The sequence below is a fragment of the Lontra canadensis genome, unplaced genomic scaffold, assembly GCF_010015895.1.
Source record: "Lontra canadensis isolate GAN:19392208 unplaced genomic scaffold, GSC_riverotter_1.0 scaffold12, whole genome shotgun sequence".
Classification (NCBI taxonomy): Eukaryota; Metazoa; Chordata; class Mammalia; order Carnivora; family Mustelidae; genus Lontra; species Lontra canadensis.
In genome coordinates this window covers 7,857,498-7,879,261 of record NW_022631006.1, presented here as the reverse complement: position 1 = coordinate 7,879,261, position 21,764 = coordinate 7,857,498, and the positions used below count along the sequence as shown (strand labels likewise).

The following is a 21,764-nucleotide window of genomic DNA, read 5'->3' as shown; positions in this document are numbered from 1 at the left end:
AATGTTCTAAAATCTTTTTAAGATTTTATTTATTTATTTGACAGAGAGAGACACAGCAAGAGAAGAAACACAGCAGAGGGAGTGGGAAAGGGAGAAGCAGGCTCCCTGTGGAGCAGGGAGACTGATGTGGGGCTCCATCCCAGGACCCTGGGATGCGACCTGAGCCAAAGGCAAATGCTGAATGACTGAGCCACCCAGGAACCCTCATATGTTCTAAATCTTAAGGAAACTTTAAAATACCTCTTCTATTTGTAAATAAAAGCAGAATAAAACTGATCTGATTGCCTTATTAGGTAATTTATTCTGGAAACTTGTTAATAAAGTATTGGTGGGAATTCTCAGTCTTCATTATGCTGTCACCTGAAGCACTCAATCATTTTCTTCAGTAAAGGAGTAAGTAAACAAATAGACTACATGTCAATTACCACATGTTACAACCAGTATAATTCTGACAATAACAGGAGTGGCCACACAGTTCCTAAGAGTCGGCTGCATCTTGAATTTCTCACTGAAGGATTGGGCCAATCTAACTTAGAACAATTTTATCAGTAGACAGAAACAATAAGTGTCTTTTTATCCTGTTTTCTTAAAATCCATATCACTAGTCTTTAACAGATAGCAATGAGATAGCTCTAGCAGATGAAGCAGGAAGGGAACTATGTTCCAGAAGAAGCATTTATCTGTCTTTGATACAAGCTTCTCGATTAAATCCTGAAGAGGTGCCAACTCATGCCTATCAATCAGATTAAACTCCTGAAGAAAGAAAATGAAGGGCTTAAGGAGGATGTTGAGGTGGGCCTCCTCTCACAGCTGCATCACAGAATCAAACTGCTGGTGACGAATATGCATACACCCAGAAAAATCCTTTGAAGGGTCTTTGCCATAGACATAAAGTTTTTTGGAAAGGGGACACCAAACTTAGAAGGCAAAACTTTCATCATCAAGCTGATCCTGAACCCAAACATCTGATTGGCTTTTTGATATTAGTACCATTTTCCCAATGATATTCATATCTTGGACCTGCAGACCTGATTGGACAGCTTGCTTCAGTGCAGAATTCTGTAATAGTTCCATACAACATGTTGATCTGGTTGAAGAAATCTACAGTGTTAACTGTAATTCATTCACTGAGGTCATCTCCCTCTGGCAACGTAAGAGCTTGTCTCAGATTTCCACTTCCTAGAGTTGCTTCTACCTGTTTTAAGAGCTGATGAGAACCCTCAGGCATATTCTTCTTTGGTTTGAATATTTTAGAAGAGTGGCACCTGAAGAGGTAGCTCAACTTCTATCCTCAGAGGAGAGGGACCGCTGGCCCCCAGTGCTGTCTGGATTCAGAGCCCAGGCAGGCACCAGAAGGAAGCAAACAGTCCTCAACTCTTGGTCCATGAAAGTACTGGGTGCCTCTGCTATGAACCACAGGTCTAGCAGGAGCAAGTTGCTACGCTGGCCTCCCCCACCTTGCTGACCTAAAAATCAGGAAACAGGCTTTTTTCTATCATCTATCTCTGTGTTCAGATGTATTAGCTCTGCCATCAAGTTCTTGATACTTTTGAGCTTGCTTTATTTATTTTTATTTTTATTTATTTTTAAATATTTTACTTATTGAATTGAGAGAGAGAGAGAGAGAGATACAGAGCACAAGGAGAAGGAGCTGCAGGCTCCCTGCAGAGCAAGTAGCCAGATGTGGGACTTGATCCTAGGACCCTGGGATCATGACCTGAGCAGAAGGCAGCTGCTTACCTGACTGAGCCACCCAGGTGCCCCTTGAGCTTGTTTTATTATTTATAAATTTGGGAGAATGATATCTTCTTTAATATTTTGTTGTGACAACGTATCAGTAATATATCCAAAGAGACTGGCACATAGCAGATGAGCAATTTAGGAAGGTACCTCAATAGGTCCAGAAAAAGTGTCTGAAAAGTCCAGATTCATTCCTGAGAGAAACTCCCAGTGAATAAGGAATTGAAGGAAATTTCCTTAATGAAAAAGGGCTCAACCGAAAACCTACATCAAATGTCATAGTTGGTGGTGAAAACCTCAATGCTTTCTCCTTAGTTTCAGAAATAAGGGGAGAGTTTTGGCTCTCACCACTTGTACTTCTCAATCAATGGTGCTGGGAAAACTGGACAGTCACATGCAGAAGAATGAACCTGGCCCACACTCTTACACCACACACAAAGATAAACTCAAAATGGATGAGAGACCTACATGTGAGGCAGGAATCCATCAAAATCCTAGAGGAGAACATCAGCAGAGTAACTTCTTCAACATCGGTCACAGCAACTTCTTTCAAGATAAGTCTCTAAAGGTAAGGGAAACAAAAGCAAAAATGAACTTCTGGGACTTCATCAAGATAAAAAGCTTCTGCCCAGCAGAGGAAACAGTCAACAAAAGTAAGAGGCAAACCACGGAATGGGAGAAGATATTTGCAAATGACATTTCAGATAAAGGGCTGGTATTCAAGTGCTATAAAGCACTTTTCAAACACAACATCCAAAACATAATAATCCAGTCAAAAAATGAGCTGAAGAAATAACAGATATTTCTCCCAGAACACATACAAATGGCTAACAGACACATGAAAAAATGTTCAATATCACCAACCATCATTGAAATACCAATCAAAACCACAGTGAGATACCACCTTACATCAGTCAGAATGGCAAAAATTAATAAGATGGGAAAGAACAAGTGTTGGTGATGATGTGGAGAAAGGGGAACCCTCTTACACTGTTGGGAATGCAAGCTGGTACAGCCACTCTGGAGAATAGTTTAGAGGTTCCTCAAGACATTAAAAATAGAGCTAACCTAAAACCCAGCAATTGCACTACTAGATTTTTATCCTAAAGATAAAGGTGTAGTGAAATAAGGGGCACAGGCACCCCAATGTTCATAGCAGCAATGTCTACAGTAGACAAACTGTGGAAGGAGTTTAGATGTCCTTCAACAGATGAATGGATAAAGAAGATATGGTTTATATATATAATGGAATATTATTCAGCCATCAGAAAAGATGTATACCTACCATTTGCACTGACATGGAAGGGAATATGCTAAGTGAAATAAATCAAGCTGAGAAAGACAATTATCGTATGGTTTCACTGGTATGTGGAACATATGGAATAGCCTGGAAGACCACAGGGGAAAGGAGGGAAAATTGGATGGGAAGAAATCAGAGAGGCAGATAAACCATGAGAGGCTCTGGACTCAGGGAAACAAACCAAGGGTTACAGAATGGAGGGGTGGATTAACTAGGTGATGGGTATTAAGGAGGGCATGTGTTGTGATGAGCACTGGGTGTTATATGAAACTAATGAATCCTTGAATACCACATCCAAAACTAATGATGTACTATATGCTGGCTAACTGAACATAAGAAAAAACATAATAGAATAAAGCAATGTCTGTATTGTACTGTGTCACTTTGCCAATATGGTTGCAATCTTCTTTGTTTTTTAAGTATTTTTTAATGACTTCTTTATTTTAGGAGGACTTACAGAAAGGTATACCCAAAATGTTTATTTGTGTTGTAAGAAAGTCTAAATAAAATACTGTCCATTTCCTAGTGATCGAAATCTAGTAAAACACCTTGAAACATCAACTCCAAATTATCAAGATGAGGAACGACTTAGGGTAGTAAGTGACAAAGGGTCAGAACTGTGGTTGTTAGTCAAAAGGGATTTTAGTCTATAGGTAGTAATGACTTTAATAATTCATATATTCACAAATTCCTGCTTTTCTTGAAAGTAATAAAAAGTCATGAAACCCTTCATAAAGGTTTATGCATATTCCCTTCTATTCTTGTCACCAAAAAGGGGAAAGGAGAGAATGGTCAACTTCTATATAACATTTTGTCCAGGCACCTGAAGTACAAGCATTTCTCCCTCCTCTGGGATCAGGTAGTTTTTAGTTCTCACTCCTCTAGTCCTGCTCCTTGACCCTATTACAGTTATGTATAGTTTTTGTTTTTACCCAGAGATTGTAAACTAGTGTGTTATCTCCTTTCAGATATTCTTTTAAAAATTCACTAATTCATTCATTCTTTCATTCATTCACAGTTTTGTTTTTTTTTTTTTTTTACTTTCAGAAAAGATTCATTTTAACTGGTTTCAGGCTCATTTATCATTACCTTCTGATGCAAGAGTCAAAAGAGTGCCTTTCTTCTGCTTGTGAACTGCCTGTTCTAGGAAATAGTCCTTTGTTCTTTGTGAAAATCTCACCACCAAGTCTTTTTACATTCTGTCCATCTAAGTTTGGGTAATTAAATGCACTTATTGTTATTTCTTGGCCTAATGTTACTGCTTCTCCAGACTTTTTAAAAAAGTTAACATATAATGTATTATTTGTGTCAGGAGTACAGTTCTGTGATTCATCAGTCTTACCCGATTCACAGCACTCATCATAGCACATACCCTCCCCAATATCCACCCCCCATCATCCCATCCCTCCCACTCCCTTCCTCTCCAGCAACCCTCGGTTTGTTTCCTGAGATTAAGAGTCTCTTATGGTTTGTCTCCCTCTCTGGTTTTGTCTTATTTCATTTGTTCCCTCCCTTTCCCTATGATCCTGTCTTGTTTCTCAAATTCCTCATATCAGTGTGATCATATGATATTTGTCTTTCTTTGATTGACCTATTTCACTCAGCATGATACCCTCTGGTTCCATTCACATTGTTGTAAATGGGAAGATTTCATTTCTTTTGATGGCATATACCACATCTTCTTTATCCATTCATCTGTTGATGTACATCTAGTCTCTTCCCACAGTTTGGCTTATTGTGGACATTGCTCCTGTAACCATTGGGGTGCATGTGCTCCTTTGGATCCCTACATTTGTGCCTTTAGGGTAAATACACAGTAGTACAGTTGCTGGGTCGTAGGGTAGCTCTATTTTCAACATTTTGAGGAACCTCCTTACTGACTTCCAGAGTCTTGCATTCCCACCAGCAATGTAGGAGGGTTTCCCCTTCTCTGCATCCTCACCAACATCTGTCATTTCCTGACTGGTTAATTTTAGCCATTCTCACTGGTATGAGGTGGTATCTCACTTCACTCACAGTTTTTATTTAAATTCCAGTTAGTTAATATACAGTGTTACATTAGTGTCAGGTGTACAATATAGTGATTCAATACTTCCACAGAACACCCAGTGCTCATCAGGACTAGAGCACTGCTTCATCTCCTCAACGATTGAACCCATACCCTAACCCTCTCCCTTCTGGTAACCATCACTTTGATCTCTCTAATTAAGAGTCTGTTTCTTGATTTATCTCTCTCTGTCTTATTTTTTCCCCTTTGCTTGTTTGGTTTGTTTCTTAAATTATATATGAGTACCATTATATAGTGTTGTTCTTTCTCTGACTGGCTTATTTCCCTCAGCATTATACTCCCTAGCTCCATCCATGTCATTGCAAATAGCAAGATTTCACTCTTTTTTATGGGCTGAATAATATTCCATTACACTTTTATATATTCTAAACATCTAGTAAATTACCCCACTGAAACTAAAAGCTCAAGAAATATTTATATTTTTTGACTAAGGTAAAGAAATTAAATACGTAGCACACGATGAGACTTACTAAATTATTTTCTGATACTAATTTCCATGCAATTCCATTTTAAAGGTAGGATTTGGTTCACTTGTAATCCACATTCAGTCTAAGCAGTTATCTTCCTTTCTGACCATCTGCTTTTTCTTCATCAGGAAGCCTGGAATGAATGGGGCTGGGATCTGAAGTGTTTTTGCCAACCTTGTCAGTACCCTAGGGGGCACTCTAGACCTTAAAAGAAACAAAGACTTTCTGAGGGTCCAACCTTGAACAGTTAAAGAGAGAACAGAAATCATGCAAGCCAGTCCAATTATAAATAGCAAAGATAGGGAAGACAGGGTACAGAGTTTGTGTAAAATTCACCTCAGGTTTTCAGTTCTGCCATTTCATGTCAACTTCAGACTTCTGGAGGCCATGTCTCTAGAAATCCCTCATACAGATAATTCCTCATAGGTACCAGGATAGGATTATTTCTGGGTATCGTGAGCCTGGAAACTCAACAGAAAAATCCCATTACCTGTTGTCAATTGTTATGAATAAAATCTCCCACCTTACTGGCCTTGGAACTATCTCAATATCCCAGATACACTACCTTTTCATCTATCTCTGCTGAAAGTGGAGAGAACAAGAATGAAGAGAAGAAGAGGAGAGGAAACAATAAGGAACACAAAGAGAAGGAAAGGGAGAAAACAACATTGACTATGAAGAGCAACAAGTGGCCCAGTCAGACTCAGCTGTGTGGATGTGCAGGGTCCATGAATTGCACAGGAGAGGTGGAGATGCGAAAGGTATCTGAGAGAGAACAGTATCCTACATCCTATTTTTCACCAAGAAAATTGTGGTTGGAATAATTTTCTATGCAGATGGTGACTGTTTCATTTCTGGAGCTCTCTTAATTTCAAGAACGTGTATTTACTTCTGCAATACACAATACATGGTATCAGATACTTTTCCCTTATCCGTATTTTTATATAATTGAATTCTCACATTGTCTGTCAGACTGTGCAATTAGGGGAATGGTGTCACTCTTTCATATGATTCTTCGAAGTTCTAGGTAACCCCCTAGGCACTGACTCTTATAGAAATATCATTCACCTTTACTCATACACTAACTCACAAATCTCTTACTTAAAGTATTTTAAGAAAAAAAAAAAAACCATTTATCCTCCTATATTAGAAGTATTGCCCCTACCTCCCTGCACTGTGGGTCAGCAGTTTTGGAGACATGAGTGTGCCCTGTCCTGGGCCACTGTGGGAGGAGTCTGGTGTTCTGTGAATGAAGGACTGAGGTGTGATTGGTGCTCGGTGATTCTGTTGAAAGGGATTGACTTTAGGACACAGTTTCTCTGAATCCAAGACTCTACACTCTGCACAGTAGGCAGAAGTACCTCATCACGTAGACAAGGAATCATGAGGAGACACTGGGGAGCTCTCCTGGGGCTCCTGTGCATCCAGGTTTGCTGTGAGTGGGGGCGTTCCTCATGGGTACTCGGGTGGAGTCCACAGCCCACAGCCCACGGTGGTGGGGGGAACTCCAAGAGGGTCCTACAACCTCAGCGGTGTGTCTTAGGATATTTTGCAAGTTTGAAAACTGCATCAGTGACCTCTTGGTGACATCACTTGTGTTTGTTTTTCTCTTTCCACACAGGGGTAAGAGGGATGACGGTGGAGCAGAGCCCTTCAGCCCTGAACCTCCAGGAGGGAGCCAGCTCTACTCTCCAGTGTAATTTTTCCCAAACTGCGAACAATGTGCAGTGGTTCCGGCAGCACCTCGGGGGCGGCGGTCTCACCTGGCTGTTTTACATAGCTTCAGGGATGCAGCACAGTGGGAGGTTAAACTGCACAGTGAATACTAAGGATCGGTCCAGCACCCTCCACATCAGGGCCTCCCGACTGGAAGACTCAGCCACCTACTTGTGTGCGGCGGAGGCACAGTGCTCCCTGGTGATCTGCAGCCTGCACCCAAACTGCAGCTGGGCCTGTGGCTCCCACCTTTCCTGGGGTGGGCATTTGCCCCACAGCAGACTTTGCACATATTCAGCCTTTCAGATTTACTTTAGTGCATCTTTTTCCTCCTAAAATAGACCCATCAGGGTGGTCCTTTCACTTGCTTGTCTTGCCCTTCTTCCCAGAAAGCCCTTTGCAGGTAAAAAGCTCTTCGAAGGAGCTAGTGCATCAAGTGACAGAGATGCTCCTATCTAGTGCCCTGGAAAAGCAGATCTTCTGGCAGGTAGCATAAAATGTGTATGTATATTACTCAAATGAAAAAGGCTTGACAAAATAATGCTTTAATTATGCTTTAATTTATAATTATTATTAGTGCTTTAGCATTTATTACGGTGCTATCACTATCTTAAAACTAATATTAGTTTTATTGTTGCACCTGTCTTTTAAAAGTGAGTCCTATAAGTGAGGGAACAAGTGCCTGAAAAGAGAGATACATGGGGCAGCAGGACACAGGCAGGAACACATGAAGGCTCAGGTTCTGGGTCACAGAAGGCTGTGTGTGAGCTCATCACTTGGAGGGGCCACCTGTGCTATCTGTGCCTGCTTTGGACTAGATAGGGCTTTGACATGCAACAAAGGGTGTAGTTAGTACTGTCAGGAAATTACTACAAAATGAAAGTGTATACCTGGACATTTCAGTAAAACAATTTGGCTGTTTCTTACAGAACTATGGCCTTCCTGAGTATTTTCACTGAAAGGGTTGACAACTCTTGTCCACACACAAGTCTCTTCACAGGTGTTTTATAGCTGTTTCATGCATAATTACCAAAGCTTGGAAGTAGCAGCATGTCCTTCAATAGATAAATGAATAAATAAATGGTGTTACATCCAAGCAATGGAATATGATTTGGTGCTAAAACTATCAGAGCTATGAAGTCATGCAGAGATAGGGGAATCTTATATGCATTTTACCAAGTGAAAATAGCCTATCTGAAAAGGCAATGTAGTGTATGATTCTGATCCTATGACTTTCTGGAAAAGGTAAAACTATGGAGGGAGTAAAAGATTGTGGTTGCCAAGGACTGAGGGGAAAACAGGGATGAGGGGCACAGAGAATAGTTAGTGTAGTGAGCCTACTCTCTCCGATACTATACTAGTGGATACATGTCTTATACGTTCGTTCACACCCACAGAATGTACAACAGCAAGAAAGAACCCTAGATAAACTGTGGGCTTTGGGTGATATGATGGGGCAGTGTAGGCTCATCCATTCTGAAAAGGCCTTGAAATTATCTCAAAAATTTTATATGCATCCCTGGCTGGAAATTCTGAACCTTTAAATTAAAAATTTCAAGGTGAAACCCAAAATCCAGAAAGCAATTAGGCTGTTTTAGAGAGAGTACTCCTTGCTTTCCATATTAGTAAGCTCATCCACCTGCTCCAGGGTGTCTCAAATGAGGAGTTTCTTTTCTTCATATAATATGTAAATTGTATGAAATAAAAATATATAGGAAATATGTCTTCAGAAGAGCATCCTACTCGCCGATGGTTGAGCCATGGTACCCCTCCGTCTCACTGCCTGTGAAGGAATTTCAGTCAGTGAATAAAGTCCCATTTTTCCCAGTGTTAATATGAATTTATTTCCTCCTTGATACATTATTGATGTCATAGGAGAAATGAAAACCAGATAGAATCTCATCCTGTGTTTCTATTTCTGAAGGGGCTTCAGCCATTGGTCAGGACCAACCTCAGAACCACTAGATCACATGTGGTTGTGCAAATGGTCTTGGGGTCCATGATGCAGGCAGTTTCACCCCACTCTGACAACAGTCCACATTGCACAAAACCAGTTCTTAGTAAAAGTTTGCTTCTTATATAGTATGAATGAAATTTAGAGCTGGAAGTACCTTTAGAAATCCTTTAGTCCAATTTAACGTTATACATCAGAGACTGTAACCAAGTTGGCTGTAAAAAACAATTAGGTAGGGAATGAGCTGGAGGAAAGAGAAAGTGGGTTTCCTCACTTCCTCTTTGACATTCTTGCTCCTGCCTCCTTGTTGTAGGACCATTCTGCTGGGTAAAGAGGACATATCTAATGCAAGCCCAGCCACTTCGATCTCTGCACTTTGAGTCGGAGAAAGATGTGGTTTGATCAATTTGAACACCTGAATGGAGAGTTCCAATTTGTGTAAATGTCTGAGACCATGGGCTGCAAAGGAGACTTGGGCTGAGCCACTGTGTTTCTACCAGCAAATTTATCCATCACTCACTGTTTCTGTAGGAGAAAGCCAGACGTGATAGTTTTACCTGAACATCTACATGTATTTCTAAGGACGTTCCCCAAAATAGCAAATATATTTATTATGCCAGTTAGACATCACTTGAAGGCAGGGTGAGTATAATGAGCATAACTTACACATTGTCTGCAAAATGATCATAGGATTTGGAAGATCTCTGCAGTGCAAAAACCAGGAAGCTGTTAGATGATGTTTTCTAGGCCAATACTTGAAAATAAGTAAAGTAATATTCTGTAAAAACATCATGGAGCTGGAAATTTTGCCCAAGGGTTGGCTTTATCTGTGCAACAGTTAGTCCATGGAAGAGATCCATTCATATGAATGGTCACATTCAGTTCTGAGAGTCATACCTAAAAATTGCAAAAATTGACCTTCCCACCAGCAGAGGGAACTTCACCCAGAGAAGAATCTGAGAATTCTTATTTTATGGGGAATGGGGGGGAGAATGGAAGATTCTCAGACTCAAGAAGTTTTCCACACATAAAAACACATTTCATATATATGCACATATTTATATATTGATTTGATATTCTTCACTGTAGCTGTCTTTAAATCTTTCAAGGTGAGAGAGGATGAAAATGAGTTTTACTCTTTGTCCTTTCTCAGATCTGAGAGTAGACTTCACAGAAAAGGGGCTTCTCCTTTTCAAAATGAGGTAGTCTTGGTTTCCCAAAGATCATTTCTCCTGATCAGTTCTTTAAGGCCAGTTTCTGGTTGGTACCATCCCGGGGCATGCACAGTATTTATGCTTCCCTGTTATTCCTCTGCCCCCTTAACGTTGAGATTTGGTCCTTTACTTTTGTCACAGTCATCTCAACTGACAAATGATTCCACATTTTGACTGTTGGTACTGTCAATCCTCTGAGAAGAAATGCAAAGTCATGGGCAAGAGCAAGTAGGAGGAGCAGAGTCTGAGGTAAGAGACACTTAAAATAATAAATGATCTTCATTCTCTTACTCTAATCCTTGCTTCCATGTTCCTTTTAGAAATAGTTTTACTCCATAATAGACAACTGAGGATGGTAGATTTGGCAGAAAGGAAAAGTTTTCTATTTTCTTTGTTTAAGGGAGTAAATCATGATTCCTTCCTGATTTCAAACATGTATACCCAGCCCATCCTAAAATAAACAACAATATCATCTACCTCTTTCCAACTTACTAACAGTGACTCAGTAGTGTGTAGGCGTGTAAATCTTGTTCTCCACATTCTTACTGTAGAGTTCATCCTTGATCTAAGATATAAATTGCTTGACTGATTGCTGCCTTGATGCATGTGAGTCCCTCAGAGGCGCCAGCTAAGAGAAGAGCATTTCCCCAGGGAGTCCAGTAGAGATGTGACCACAAGACATCAGTGCACCTGTAATGATGCAGAACATGTGGAATTTTCATTTTAGTGCATCTGATGGACTAGACTATGGCAGCAGCAGAATCTTTTCTTATTGGCTGGTATTCAATTTGGGAAGTTACCTTGTTAGAGGAAAGAAGGGATGGCCTGATAAGAGAGGGAGCTGAGCTGATTGGAGTTTGCAATTCTGAACGTGAGTTTAACTGGGAGGAACCATGAAGACATCCATGGGAGATTTAATCATGTTCTCATGGCTGCAGCTGAACTGTGAGTTGAGTGTTTATGGGCAACAGAGTATATTAGTGGATATTCTTCAGAACTCAAGATTGGCTTTACTGAGGTTTCCTCCACTTAGTGTAGAAAAAGAGAATTCTGAAGCTTAATAACCTGGAATCTCTTCTCCTTTCTCTGACCTTTTCTTTCTGCACAAAGTTCAGCCAAGGAGAGAATGTGGAGCAGCATCCTTCTACCCTGAGTGTCCAGGAGGAAAGCAGCTCGTTATCAGCTGCAGTTATTCAGACAGTAACTCAGATTTACTTCCCCTGGTATAGGCAAGAACTTGGAAAATGTCCCCAGCTCCTTACATACATTTGTTCAAACTTGGCCACAAAAGAAGACCAAAGACTCACTCTTTCATTGAATAGGATGGCCAAACATCTCTCCCTGCACATCAGAGACACCCATCCTGAAGACTCAACTGTGTACTTCTGCACAGCAAGCACACATTGCTTCCCAGGCACCTGCTGCCTGCACTCAGACCTGTGACTGGGGCAGCCCCTGTCCTCTGACACAGACCATCAAGGATAGCTTTTGTGCTATTGTCTGTCTATAGGTGGAAGCTAATATGCTAGACTATTAAGATGGAGATGACCCAAACAGGGTGAAAACATTTTGTTGGATGAATCTTGTTTTTGGATTCTTGATGTGATTTAATAACGTTTTATTTTGAAATTCAGGTCTTCAAGATGACTTTACATTTGTTCTTCTGACTCTCTCTTATAAATATCCACTTAGTACTGATATTACAGTCCTTATTATGGATGGGCATTTAACCATTGCATTTTAAAAGTAGCCATAATTAATTTTGTGATTCTACAACATTACATGACAACATGGAAATATGGAAAATAGAAAAATGAAAGCGATAATTCTGTAATTACAATTATTGTGGATATTCCTTTTAGTCTCTAAGAATTCTTATTATAATGAGGATCATGAAATTTTCACCTTGTGTATTTCAGTTTTAACATTCCCTTCTTCACTAATTATTTCCCTCAAACATCTGCTTTTTAAAAATGTTAATTTTGCGGGGGGGTTGTCAAGATGGCAGAGAAGTAGCTGGCTGAGTTGACATCAGGTAGCAGGAGACCAGCTAGATAGTTTATCAAAAAATTCCGAACACCTACAATTCCAATAGGAGATGGAAAAGAAGAACAGCAGCAATTCTAGAAACAGAAAATCGACCACTTTCTGAAAGGTATGACCTGCGGAGAAGTGAATCCAAAGCGACAGGAAGATAGACCATGGGGGGAGGGGCTGTCTCCCGGCAAGCGGCAGAGCAGTGGAGCACAAAATCAGAACTTTTAAAAGTCTGCTCCACTGTGGGACATTGCTCCAGAGGCTAAGCCATGGTGAAGCCCATGTGGGGACAGTGTGGTCTCAAGTCCCGTGGAGTCACAGTAGGATCGGGGGTGTCTGAGTGTCACAGAGCTTGCAGGTATTAGAGCAGGGAAGCCAGCTATGGAGATGGAGCTGTGGACTGAGCTCTCAAATCGGGGTTACCTTAAACTGTGGTCCGTGTCACAGTCAGACCACTGCTCTGTGAGCAGAGAGCCCACAAGATCTGGGGAGATCCCCCTGGAAGAGTGCAGGGGTCTGCTGGTTTGGGAGACTCCAGGAGGGGCTGTGTGCCAGAAACAGAGACACTTGGTCACAGGCTGGGTGAGCTTAGAGCGAGGCTGAAGGCCAGGGAGATGGGAGTGATTGAGAGCTTTTCTTGGAGGGTGTACTGAGGAGTGGGGCCCCCAGCTCTCTGCCTCTTCAGGCCAGAGATAGGGAAGCTGCCATTTTCATTCCCGTCCTCCAGAACTCTACAGAAAGCATTTAGGGAACAAAAGTTCCAGAAAGTTAACCCAAACCCAAGCAGATTACTTAGCCTGGCCCCTGGTAAGGGCGGTGCAATTCCACCTCAGCCAAAGACACTGGAGAATCACTACAACAGGCCCCTCCTCCAGAAGATCAGCAAGAAATCCAGCCAAGACCAAGTTCACTTACCAAGGAGAACAGCAGAATTCCAGAGGAGGAGAAAGCAAAGCATGGAATTCAAGGCTTTCTCCCCATGATTCCTTAGTCTTGCAAAGTTAATTAATTTTTTTAATTTTATTTTTTTCTTATGCTAAAATTTTTTTAACTTTTACTCTTTCCTCTTTTAACGTTTTTTAACTAGTCTATCTTAACAATACCTTTCATTAAAAAATCTTTTTTTAAATCCTCATTATTATAGTCGTATTTTATCTTTCATTGTATGTAACTTTGTTTTTTGTATACACATAGGGTTTTTTCTTCTAAAAAAAATTTTGGGATAGAGCTTCTTCTAATACATCAAAATATACCCTAAATTTAGTGCAGGGCTTTGTTCGAGTCTCCAACCTAAGCAAATTCTCTCCACTTTCTTTTTCTTTATTCTCCCAACCAACTTATCTTATCAACTCCTCTTTTAGAAATTAAAAGAAAAAATTTATCTTTATACTCTTATCCCATCCCTTCATCGTGTTTACCCTTATTGTGTGTGTGTGTGTGTGTGTATGTGTGTATATATATATATATATATACACATATATATATTTCATTCTTTAAAATTTTTGGAGGTAGTTTCTTCTAAGAGACCAAAATACTCCCAAAATTAATTGGGTGACTCTCTCCTATTCACTGGTATAATATATTTTTTCTTTTTTATATTTTTTCTTTATTTTTCTTTTAAAAATTTTTTTCATTTTATTTTATTTTATTTCTTTTCAGTGTTCCAGAATTCATTGTTTATACACCTCACCCAGTGCTCCATGCAATATGTGCCCTCCATAATACCCACCACCAGGCTCACCTAGCCCCCCAACCCTCCCCTCCAAAACTCTCAGTTTGTTTCTCAGAGTCCACAGTCTCTCAGTATTTATAACTCTTAACAAATTTCTTATAATGGCCTTTTTCAAAAGAATTTAGTTAAAAAAAGAGAATAAGGGAAATTGTCTTAAGTAAGCATATGCTACCATTTAGGTGTTTGTATACATTATTTTTTTATTAATTTTTAAATTTTTTTATAAACATATAATGTATTTTTATCCCCAGGGGTACAGGTCTGTGAATCGCCAGGTTTACACATTTCACAGCACTCATCATAGCACATATCCTCCCCAATGTCCATAACCCCACCACCCTCTCCCGATCCCCCTCCCCCCAGCAACCCTCAGCCTGTTTTGTGAGATTGAGTCTTTCATGGTTTGTCTCCCTCCCGATCCCATCTTCATTCCTTTTTTCTTTTCCTACCCCCAAACCCCCACGTTACATCTCCACTTCCTCATATCAGGGAAATAATATAATAGTTGTCTTTCTCCGATTGACTTATTTCGCTAAGCATAATACCCTCTAGTTCCATCCATGTGGTCGCAAATGGCAAGATTTCATTTCTTTTGATGGCTGCATGGTATTCCATTATATATATATATATACCACCTCTTCTTTATCCATTCATCTGTTGGTGGACATCTAGGTTCTTTCCACAGTTTGGCTATTGTGGACATTGCTGCTATAAACACTCGGGGACATGTGCCCCTTTGGATCACTACATTTCTATTTTTAGGATCAAATCCCACCAGTGCAATTGCTGGGTCATAGGGTAGCTCTATTTTCAACTCCATGCTGTTTTCCAGAGTGGCTTCACCAGCTTGTAGTCCCACCAACAGTGTAGGAGGGTTCCCCTTTCTCTGCATCCTCGCCAGCATCTGATGTTTCCTGACGTGTTAATTTTAGCCATTCTGACTGGTGTGGTTTTGATTTGCATTTCCCTGATGCTGAATGATGTGAAGCACTTTTTTATGTATGTGCTGGCCTTACCCAATAATTCTTACGCATTTTTGCATTAGCATTGTCTGTGCAGAGCTGAACTATAACACTAGGGTGGGTACTGTCTCAAATAAAGGCTATACCCATGCAAGTTATTTTATTAGTGAAAAAACATTCAGGATAACCAGAAATATCTAAGATTTTACCATTAAAGTGAGAAAATACGTCTAAAAGGATAAAAATTACCTCTAAATGATACAAAGGAAAGTATTAAAATCGGTGGTTCCTAATATCTAGGAAAATTCTTTTCTTCTTTTTTTATCCTTAACTTTTATTAAGTTCCTATTTTTTTTTAATTGTGTTATGTTAGTCACCATACAATGCATCATTGGTTTTGGGGACTTCATTAAGATAAAGAATTTCTGCAAAGCAAAGAAAACAGTCAACAAAACAAAGAGCCTGGTGGTAAGCATTCTTTTCTAATTGTCTTAGATGGAGCTGTTCGTCATGCAGTTACATGTTTTTTTCCCTACAATATTATGTGTACAGTCATCGTGGACTGTCTACTTCTGCTGTTTCTCCAGGAAACCTCAGTTTAAGATCTCTAATATGAGTAACTTTTTCAATTTCTGTCAGTGAAGAATGTAGGATGTCATAATATTTGATAAACATGTAACCAAGGATCCATTTCCTCTACTTTATCTGCTGAATTAGTAATAAGTGGTACCTATAAAGTTATTTCACAATTCTCAATGACAGTTTTTTTCTGGGATTATGTTCAAGGCACCAAAGGTTTAGGTCATGTAATGGTGATGAAATGAATGTCCACAGAGCAGCCTGTACCTGTGAGGAAAGGAAGAATGTCAAGGCTTTACTTATTTAGTTCAATAGTTTGGGAAGGCTGGAATGGGTATGGTTTGGGACATCTGAGTTATGTGCGCTACAGTGAACAGTCCAAAGTGAGACAGCCTAGGACTTTGTAAGGAAGACACAGGGCCATGAAGGTTAAGACTGTACCAGACCACAGTAGTTCAAGGGTAACTGCTACAGTTACTCATTTCAGTTTAACATTGCATTTGTTTTTCCACTTTTCCACAGGATCTGGGTGTGATAGGAGAAGAGAAGTTTCTATGTGAGTCCTATCTTTACCTAACTTTCCCAGAGACTTTTGCTCTACCCTTAGAGAGTATTTGAAATGGTATAGGCATTAAACACAAAATCCAACTGATATTTGACTCTTTAAAAAAATCTTATTTATTTACTAGACAGAGAGAGAGAGAGCACAGGCAAGGGAGTGGCAGCCAGAGGGAGTAGAAGCAGGCTCCTCGCTGAGCAGGATGGGGGACTCGATCCCAGGACCTCGGGATCAGGACCTGAGGTGAAGGCAGACGTTCAACCAACTGAGCTACCCTGGCACCCCTGATATTTGACTCTTGTGATTGTTGTGGCTTTCAGGAAAGAGAATGGTTCAATCCATGTAGAAAATAAAATACTATTACCCATCCACACTCTTAGCTCATGCAGGGAATGCAACTGTGTTAAATCCCTTTGGAGATACTCAAACGTTTCCTTAGGACAGTATTTCAGAGCATAGCCTACCTTTCCAGATTTTTTGGGATTTCATAGACTCCCAGAAAGACATGGAAAGCCCCATTGTCTGCCATCCTAGAAAAGTCTCCCCACTAGTGTTTGGTTTAATGTTGCATCCAGTATATTCCCAGTGTCAAGTGTTGTCTCTGGTGGATTGTAGCAAGTGTTCTTTGGTATCATTTGGCTGCACCAGGCAGCTGTCCTGGCTTTGCTACATCTTGTTCTCATGGATCATCAAATCAATCATTCATAGTGATTCTTTACAAAATTTAGTGCCAAATATTCTACAACCAAGATAGAATTAATTGAACTTTTCCTTGGTTTTGTTTTTATGTTTTTAGAGAAGTACTTACATAAGGACCATCTTGGAATTCATATTTATGATGACCTGCTCAAGCATTTTTTCTTAGCTTCTACCAGTGTCTTTTTAAACCGGAGACTTTGTTTTGATGACAATTAAAAAAAAATTTCATGAATACATGACATAATTAATGTATTTGCTATTCCTTTCTAGTAGAATGCAGGAGATACATGAAAGGGTTAAGAAAAGTTGGAAACTTAAGAAACCAGATTGTCTTTATAGTATTTGGGAGCAATGACCTACCTTAAAAACATACTCACTGACATCAACCACATAATTTTTTGTAAATTGACATATCCAAGAGATACTCATTAGTTCAGCTACTTAATTTAATGATGCTTCTCAAAGGACTGGATTTTGTAAAGAGGTCTGGAGTAGTAATTGCATGACCAGTCTGGTCATGTTTTTCAGTGTTTAAGGTTTCTGGCCAACAAGCACCCATTTCAGCACCTGTCCACCAGGGGGTGCAGCTTCCTACCACAATCACATTTCCTGTGTGAAATGTGGGCTTCCACTGATCATTTCTCTGTCACTACAAACTTATTCATGGTAAGAATGAAAAACATTATTTAGGTGACACGCCAGAGATGAAGTGTTTTCCGGGCTGTGTGACTGTGGTACTCTTAATGCTTGGTAAGTAAAATCCTTCTTAAAATTTGGATTCTTTTTCTTTTCTATCAGTAAAAAGTTAACTATAATTTATCCAAGAGCTTCATGCCCAAGTTGACACAGGTCTCTTTTCTTTTTCCTCAGGACAAACCCGTGGAGACTCAGTGACTCAGATGGAAGACCAAGTGACCCTCTCAGAAAATGCTTTCCTGACTATGAGTTGTACTTATACAGCATCAGGGTACCCTGCCCTTTTCTGGTATGTCCAGTATCCAGGAGAAGGTCTAGAGCTCCTCCTGAAAGCCTTGAAGGACAAGGAAAAAGGAAGCAACAAAGGATTTGAAGCCACCTACGATGGCACATCCAAATCCTTCCACTTGGAGAAAGGTTCAGTGCAAGCCTCAGATTCAGCTGTGTACTACTGTGCCATGAATGACACAGTGACGGGGACTGCAGGGGGAGCTGAGCGCAAACTCTGAGCAGAACATTGACCTGGAAGCTGCGCATCTCTGCCTGATCCATTCTGGTTGCAGCACAGTCTGTGGTTGTTTGTCCCTCAGTGTCTGGTTGATACAAAATCATACAGAGAACAAGAGCATAGGAGCCAGAATAACATTCCCCAACTCCAGGTGTTCCTTAGTGAGATTGAAAACAGTTTGATCCCAAGAGTTCCTCAGCCAGAGTGTAAGTAATTTCAAGGTAGAATCACATAACAATGAAGTGGTCTTGTGGTCATCCTTGCAGTGAACGTCCAGCCCCACAAGTTGTTCATGGCACCCTGGTAGGTGTTTCTGTGTCTATGACACTTTTAGAGACACACGGTGTGCCTGAGAAGGTGGTGATGCCTAATGTCTTCCTGACAGAGAATGGCAGTGGAGGTGATGGAGACCATCAGCCCCAAAACAGGTTTTAGTAGAGAAAGAAGGGCAGGGAAGAAAGGAGGAGGAACACATGTACCTGACCGAGGAAAAGAGAGGCCAGGGACCTCTGCCCTGCTTTTTTTTCTAGTAAATCAGGTGATAGACTCAGGATGATACTCAACATGAAGGCTTGGGGGCAGAAACAGAATGGAGGAAGTGGTTTATGTCCTGGCCAGTTAAATAGATCAGTTGGCTTTCTGACAATAAGAGCTCAAGGGAGATAGCTTTCAATGCCCAGGAAATATGGTGGGAAAAAATGCTCTTGCACTGAGGTTTCCTAATGATATAAATAAATAAATAACACTGGGAGGGAAATCCTGTTGATTTCCCTAACTCCTGTTTTGCCACCTCTCAGAGAGAGCCACAAATCATGGGATTTGGAAAATGTATGGGAGAAAGTGAAGCTGTACAAAAAATAATAGAAAAAGCAATGTCTATTTTTCAGTGCAAGACTTTGCCAGTATTATTTCAATCTTCTTTAATTATTATCTCATTTGGAGAGTTTACGAATGAGCTATGATCAGAATATTAATATATTCCCTTACATATTTGTTAAATATTCTTGGTTAGTTAATTTTTATTTCATTGGTTTAAAATGAAAATTTTATTTTCAAACCTGTGTAAATATAAATGCATGTGAATATGTACTTTAAAGTATTCAAAGGATATATAAAAAAGTTTTCCTAGACTTCTGAGAAATGCAGTAGACTAGGGGTGCCTGGCTGACTCTGGTTTGAGTTGGAATTCTGGTTCTCCAGGTTGTAAATTCGAGCCCATTTTGGGTAGAGATTACTTAAAATTGAAATCTCTAAAAAGAAAAAACTCATGGTAGATTAATAGTACATGTTTATCTCTTAATTTCTCTAATAGTCTTTTTTTGAAATCAACTATTTATTTATTTGAGGGAGAGAGTGCATGAGCACAGCGGGAGAAGAAGGGGAGGGAGAAGCACACTTCCCACTGAGCAGTGAGCCCAACAGGAGGCTGGATCCTAGGACATGGAGATCATGATGTGAACTGAACTTAGAAGCTTAACTGAATAGCTAACCAAGCCCCTCTAATAGTCTTTAAGAACTTTAGCAAAGCTATCCTGAAGGGCAGAAACCTGAAAACAGAAAACGAAACAGGAAAGAACCTATCAGCAGACAGTGCCATCATAATTTTAGAAAATGAGCTTTATATGGACAGAGGGGAACTTGCATGAGAGATTAAATAAGGAGAAACCCAGGTCTGGTGTAGAAGAACCTCAGTGTGTGCTGTGTCCTCCAGAAAGGGTTGTGGAAAAGAAGCACCACATTATTTTAGAAAATTGAGGAAGATGGCAGTGCCCATGTTGGCACACGCATGTGTGTGCACGTGTGTGCACATGTGTATGTGTGTGTTGAGGGTATTGGGGCAGAAGGAAGAATACAAGTAGACGGAGTGGTCACCTTGGGTCTCAGAACTGAGCATATGATGCTTGGAAGCTTACTGTGGTTCAGTTGAAGTAAGGGAAAAACATAAATTCAAAGGACTGATAACTTACGACCAAAATTTGGTGTCCATTCTGGACTTTCTGAACAGAGCGGAGCTGAGCTGTGGAGAAAAAACAATGAGAAGGAGACCTTGGTGAGTGGATCTGTCGTCCGAGGGCTTCAGCCTGAACCCTTCAGCAGAGAATGATCAGATTTTTCTGCTTTTGGCTCTAACATAGGCATCTGAACAGACATAAGTAGTGAGGAGGAAGACTGGCATAACAATAGGTACATTGAAAGAGCTACAGTGATTAGTCTAAACGCTTTGCCTTCTTATCATAGTGTGATTTATTTCTACCTTAAATCACAGAGTGTGAACATACATGACTCTTACAACCATTTTTTCATAATTCTTACATTTTATGTTGTTTATATAATTAATTAGAAGCAGTTTTTTAAAATTATGGAATGCTTCAGGAATTTGCATGTCATTCTTGCACAAGGGTCATGCTGATTTTTCTCTGTATCATTCTAATTTTAGTATATGTGCTGCCAGAGTGAGCCCTACCTGTCATATTTTCAGTAAGTGCCATCCACCCACTTTTATCACAGATGCAATGAATAAACATATCACAGTTAGCTAAACCATCGATCCACAATCCTCATTTCAATATAAATTTTACTTATGTTTATTTTCAGTTGTAATGTTTTTAGTTAAAATTGCTTAATGCCCACTGGATGCCGTATGCAACTGATGAATTGTTGAGCACTACATCTGAGACTAGTGATGTACTATGTGTTGGCTAACTGAATTTAAATAAGAAAAAGTTGCCTAATGCAAAAGGATGTGGGGTAGTGAGACTCTCAGCTAGAACACAGAGAATTATGACAGGACCCATACAACTTGCTATACCAGGAAACCCCTGTTTCCTGTTCTGGGGCCACAGCAGCACAAAACCAGCAATCCTTCCCTCACCCTGTCAAGTTCTTCTCACAGTGCTGAGCGCTGAAGTTGAAGAAGATATTTTCCTTCTAGTGGAAGAACTCAAACATGTTGCTCTCCAACCTTCTCAAGGTGGTCATGGCTTCCGTGTGGCTAGGTAAGGATGGTCCCTGTGGGAATGTGTCATCTCTATGACTTAAAATCCAGAGAGATAGGCAGGATCTTGTGGGAACCTTGGGAAGGAGGGATGGCAGTGTGTAAAACAGACGTTCTTTGTGCCACTCACATATTCCAGATGTCTCAGATTCTGTGTTTTGTTGTTTTTTTTTTCCCTTCAGGATCCAGTATTGCCCAGAAGGTAACTCAAGCCCAACCAGCAATATTAGTGCAGGAGAAGGGGACTGTCATTCTGGAATGCACATATAACACCAATCAACCAAGTTATAGTCTCTTGTGGTACAAACAGCCCAGCAGTGGGGCAATGATTCTCCTTATTCGTCAGGATTCTTACAACCAGCAAAATGCCACCGAAGATCGCTACTCACTGAATTTTCAGAAGACAAGAAATTTCATCCAACTTATCATCTCAGCTTCACAGCTGGAGGACTCTGCAGTGTATTTCTGTGCACTGAGGGAGCCCACAGTGAGAGGCGTGATGGAGGGAGGTATACCCAAACCCCAGGGCTCTTGTTGA

The 21,764-nt window shown here is 40.3% G+C and overlaps 1 non-coding gene, 1 pseudogene and 3 gene segments (V, D, J or C); 3 read left to right on the top strand and 2 right to left on the bottom strand.

Annotated features, from left to right (window-relative positions):
- Nucleotides 1-573: 573 nt before the first annotated feature.
- Nucleotides 574-1,932, bottom strand: LOC116867373 (annotated as a pseudogene).
- A 4,974-nt stretch (nt 1,933-6,906) lies between these two features.
- LOC116867372 lies at nt 6,907-12,106 on the top strand. The segment is given in 5 exon segments: nt 6,907-7,010; nt 7,197-7,550; nt 7,681-7,778; nt 11,570-11,682; nt 12,094-12,106. Coding segments are annotated over 5 exon segments (630 nt in total).
- Nucleotides 12,107-17,695: 5,589 nt separating this feature from the next.
- Nucleotides 17,696-18,232, top strand: LOC116867371. The segment is given in 2 exon segments: nt 17,696-17,777; nt 17,898-18,232. Coding segments are annotated over 2 exon segments (381 nt in total).
- A 2,352-nt stretch (nt 18,233-20,584) lies between these two features.
- LOC116867575 lies at nt 20,585-20,692 on the bottom strand. The gene has a single exon (XR_004382623.1). It is a non-coding gene; the product is annotated as a U6 spliceosomal RNA (small nuclear RNA).
- Nucleotides 20,693-21,134: 442 nt separating this feature from the next.
- LOC116867370 lies at nt 21,135-21,764 on the top strand. The segment is given in 2 exon segments: nt 21,135-21,227; nt 21,409-21,764. Coding segments are annotated over 2 exon segments (405 nt in total).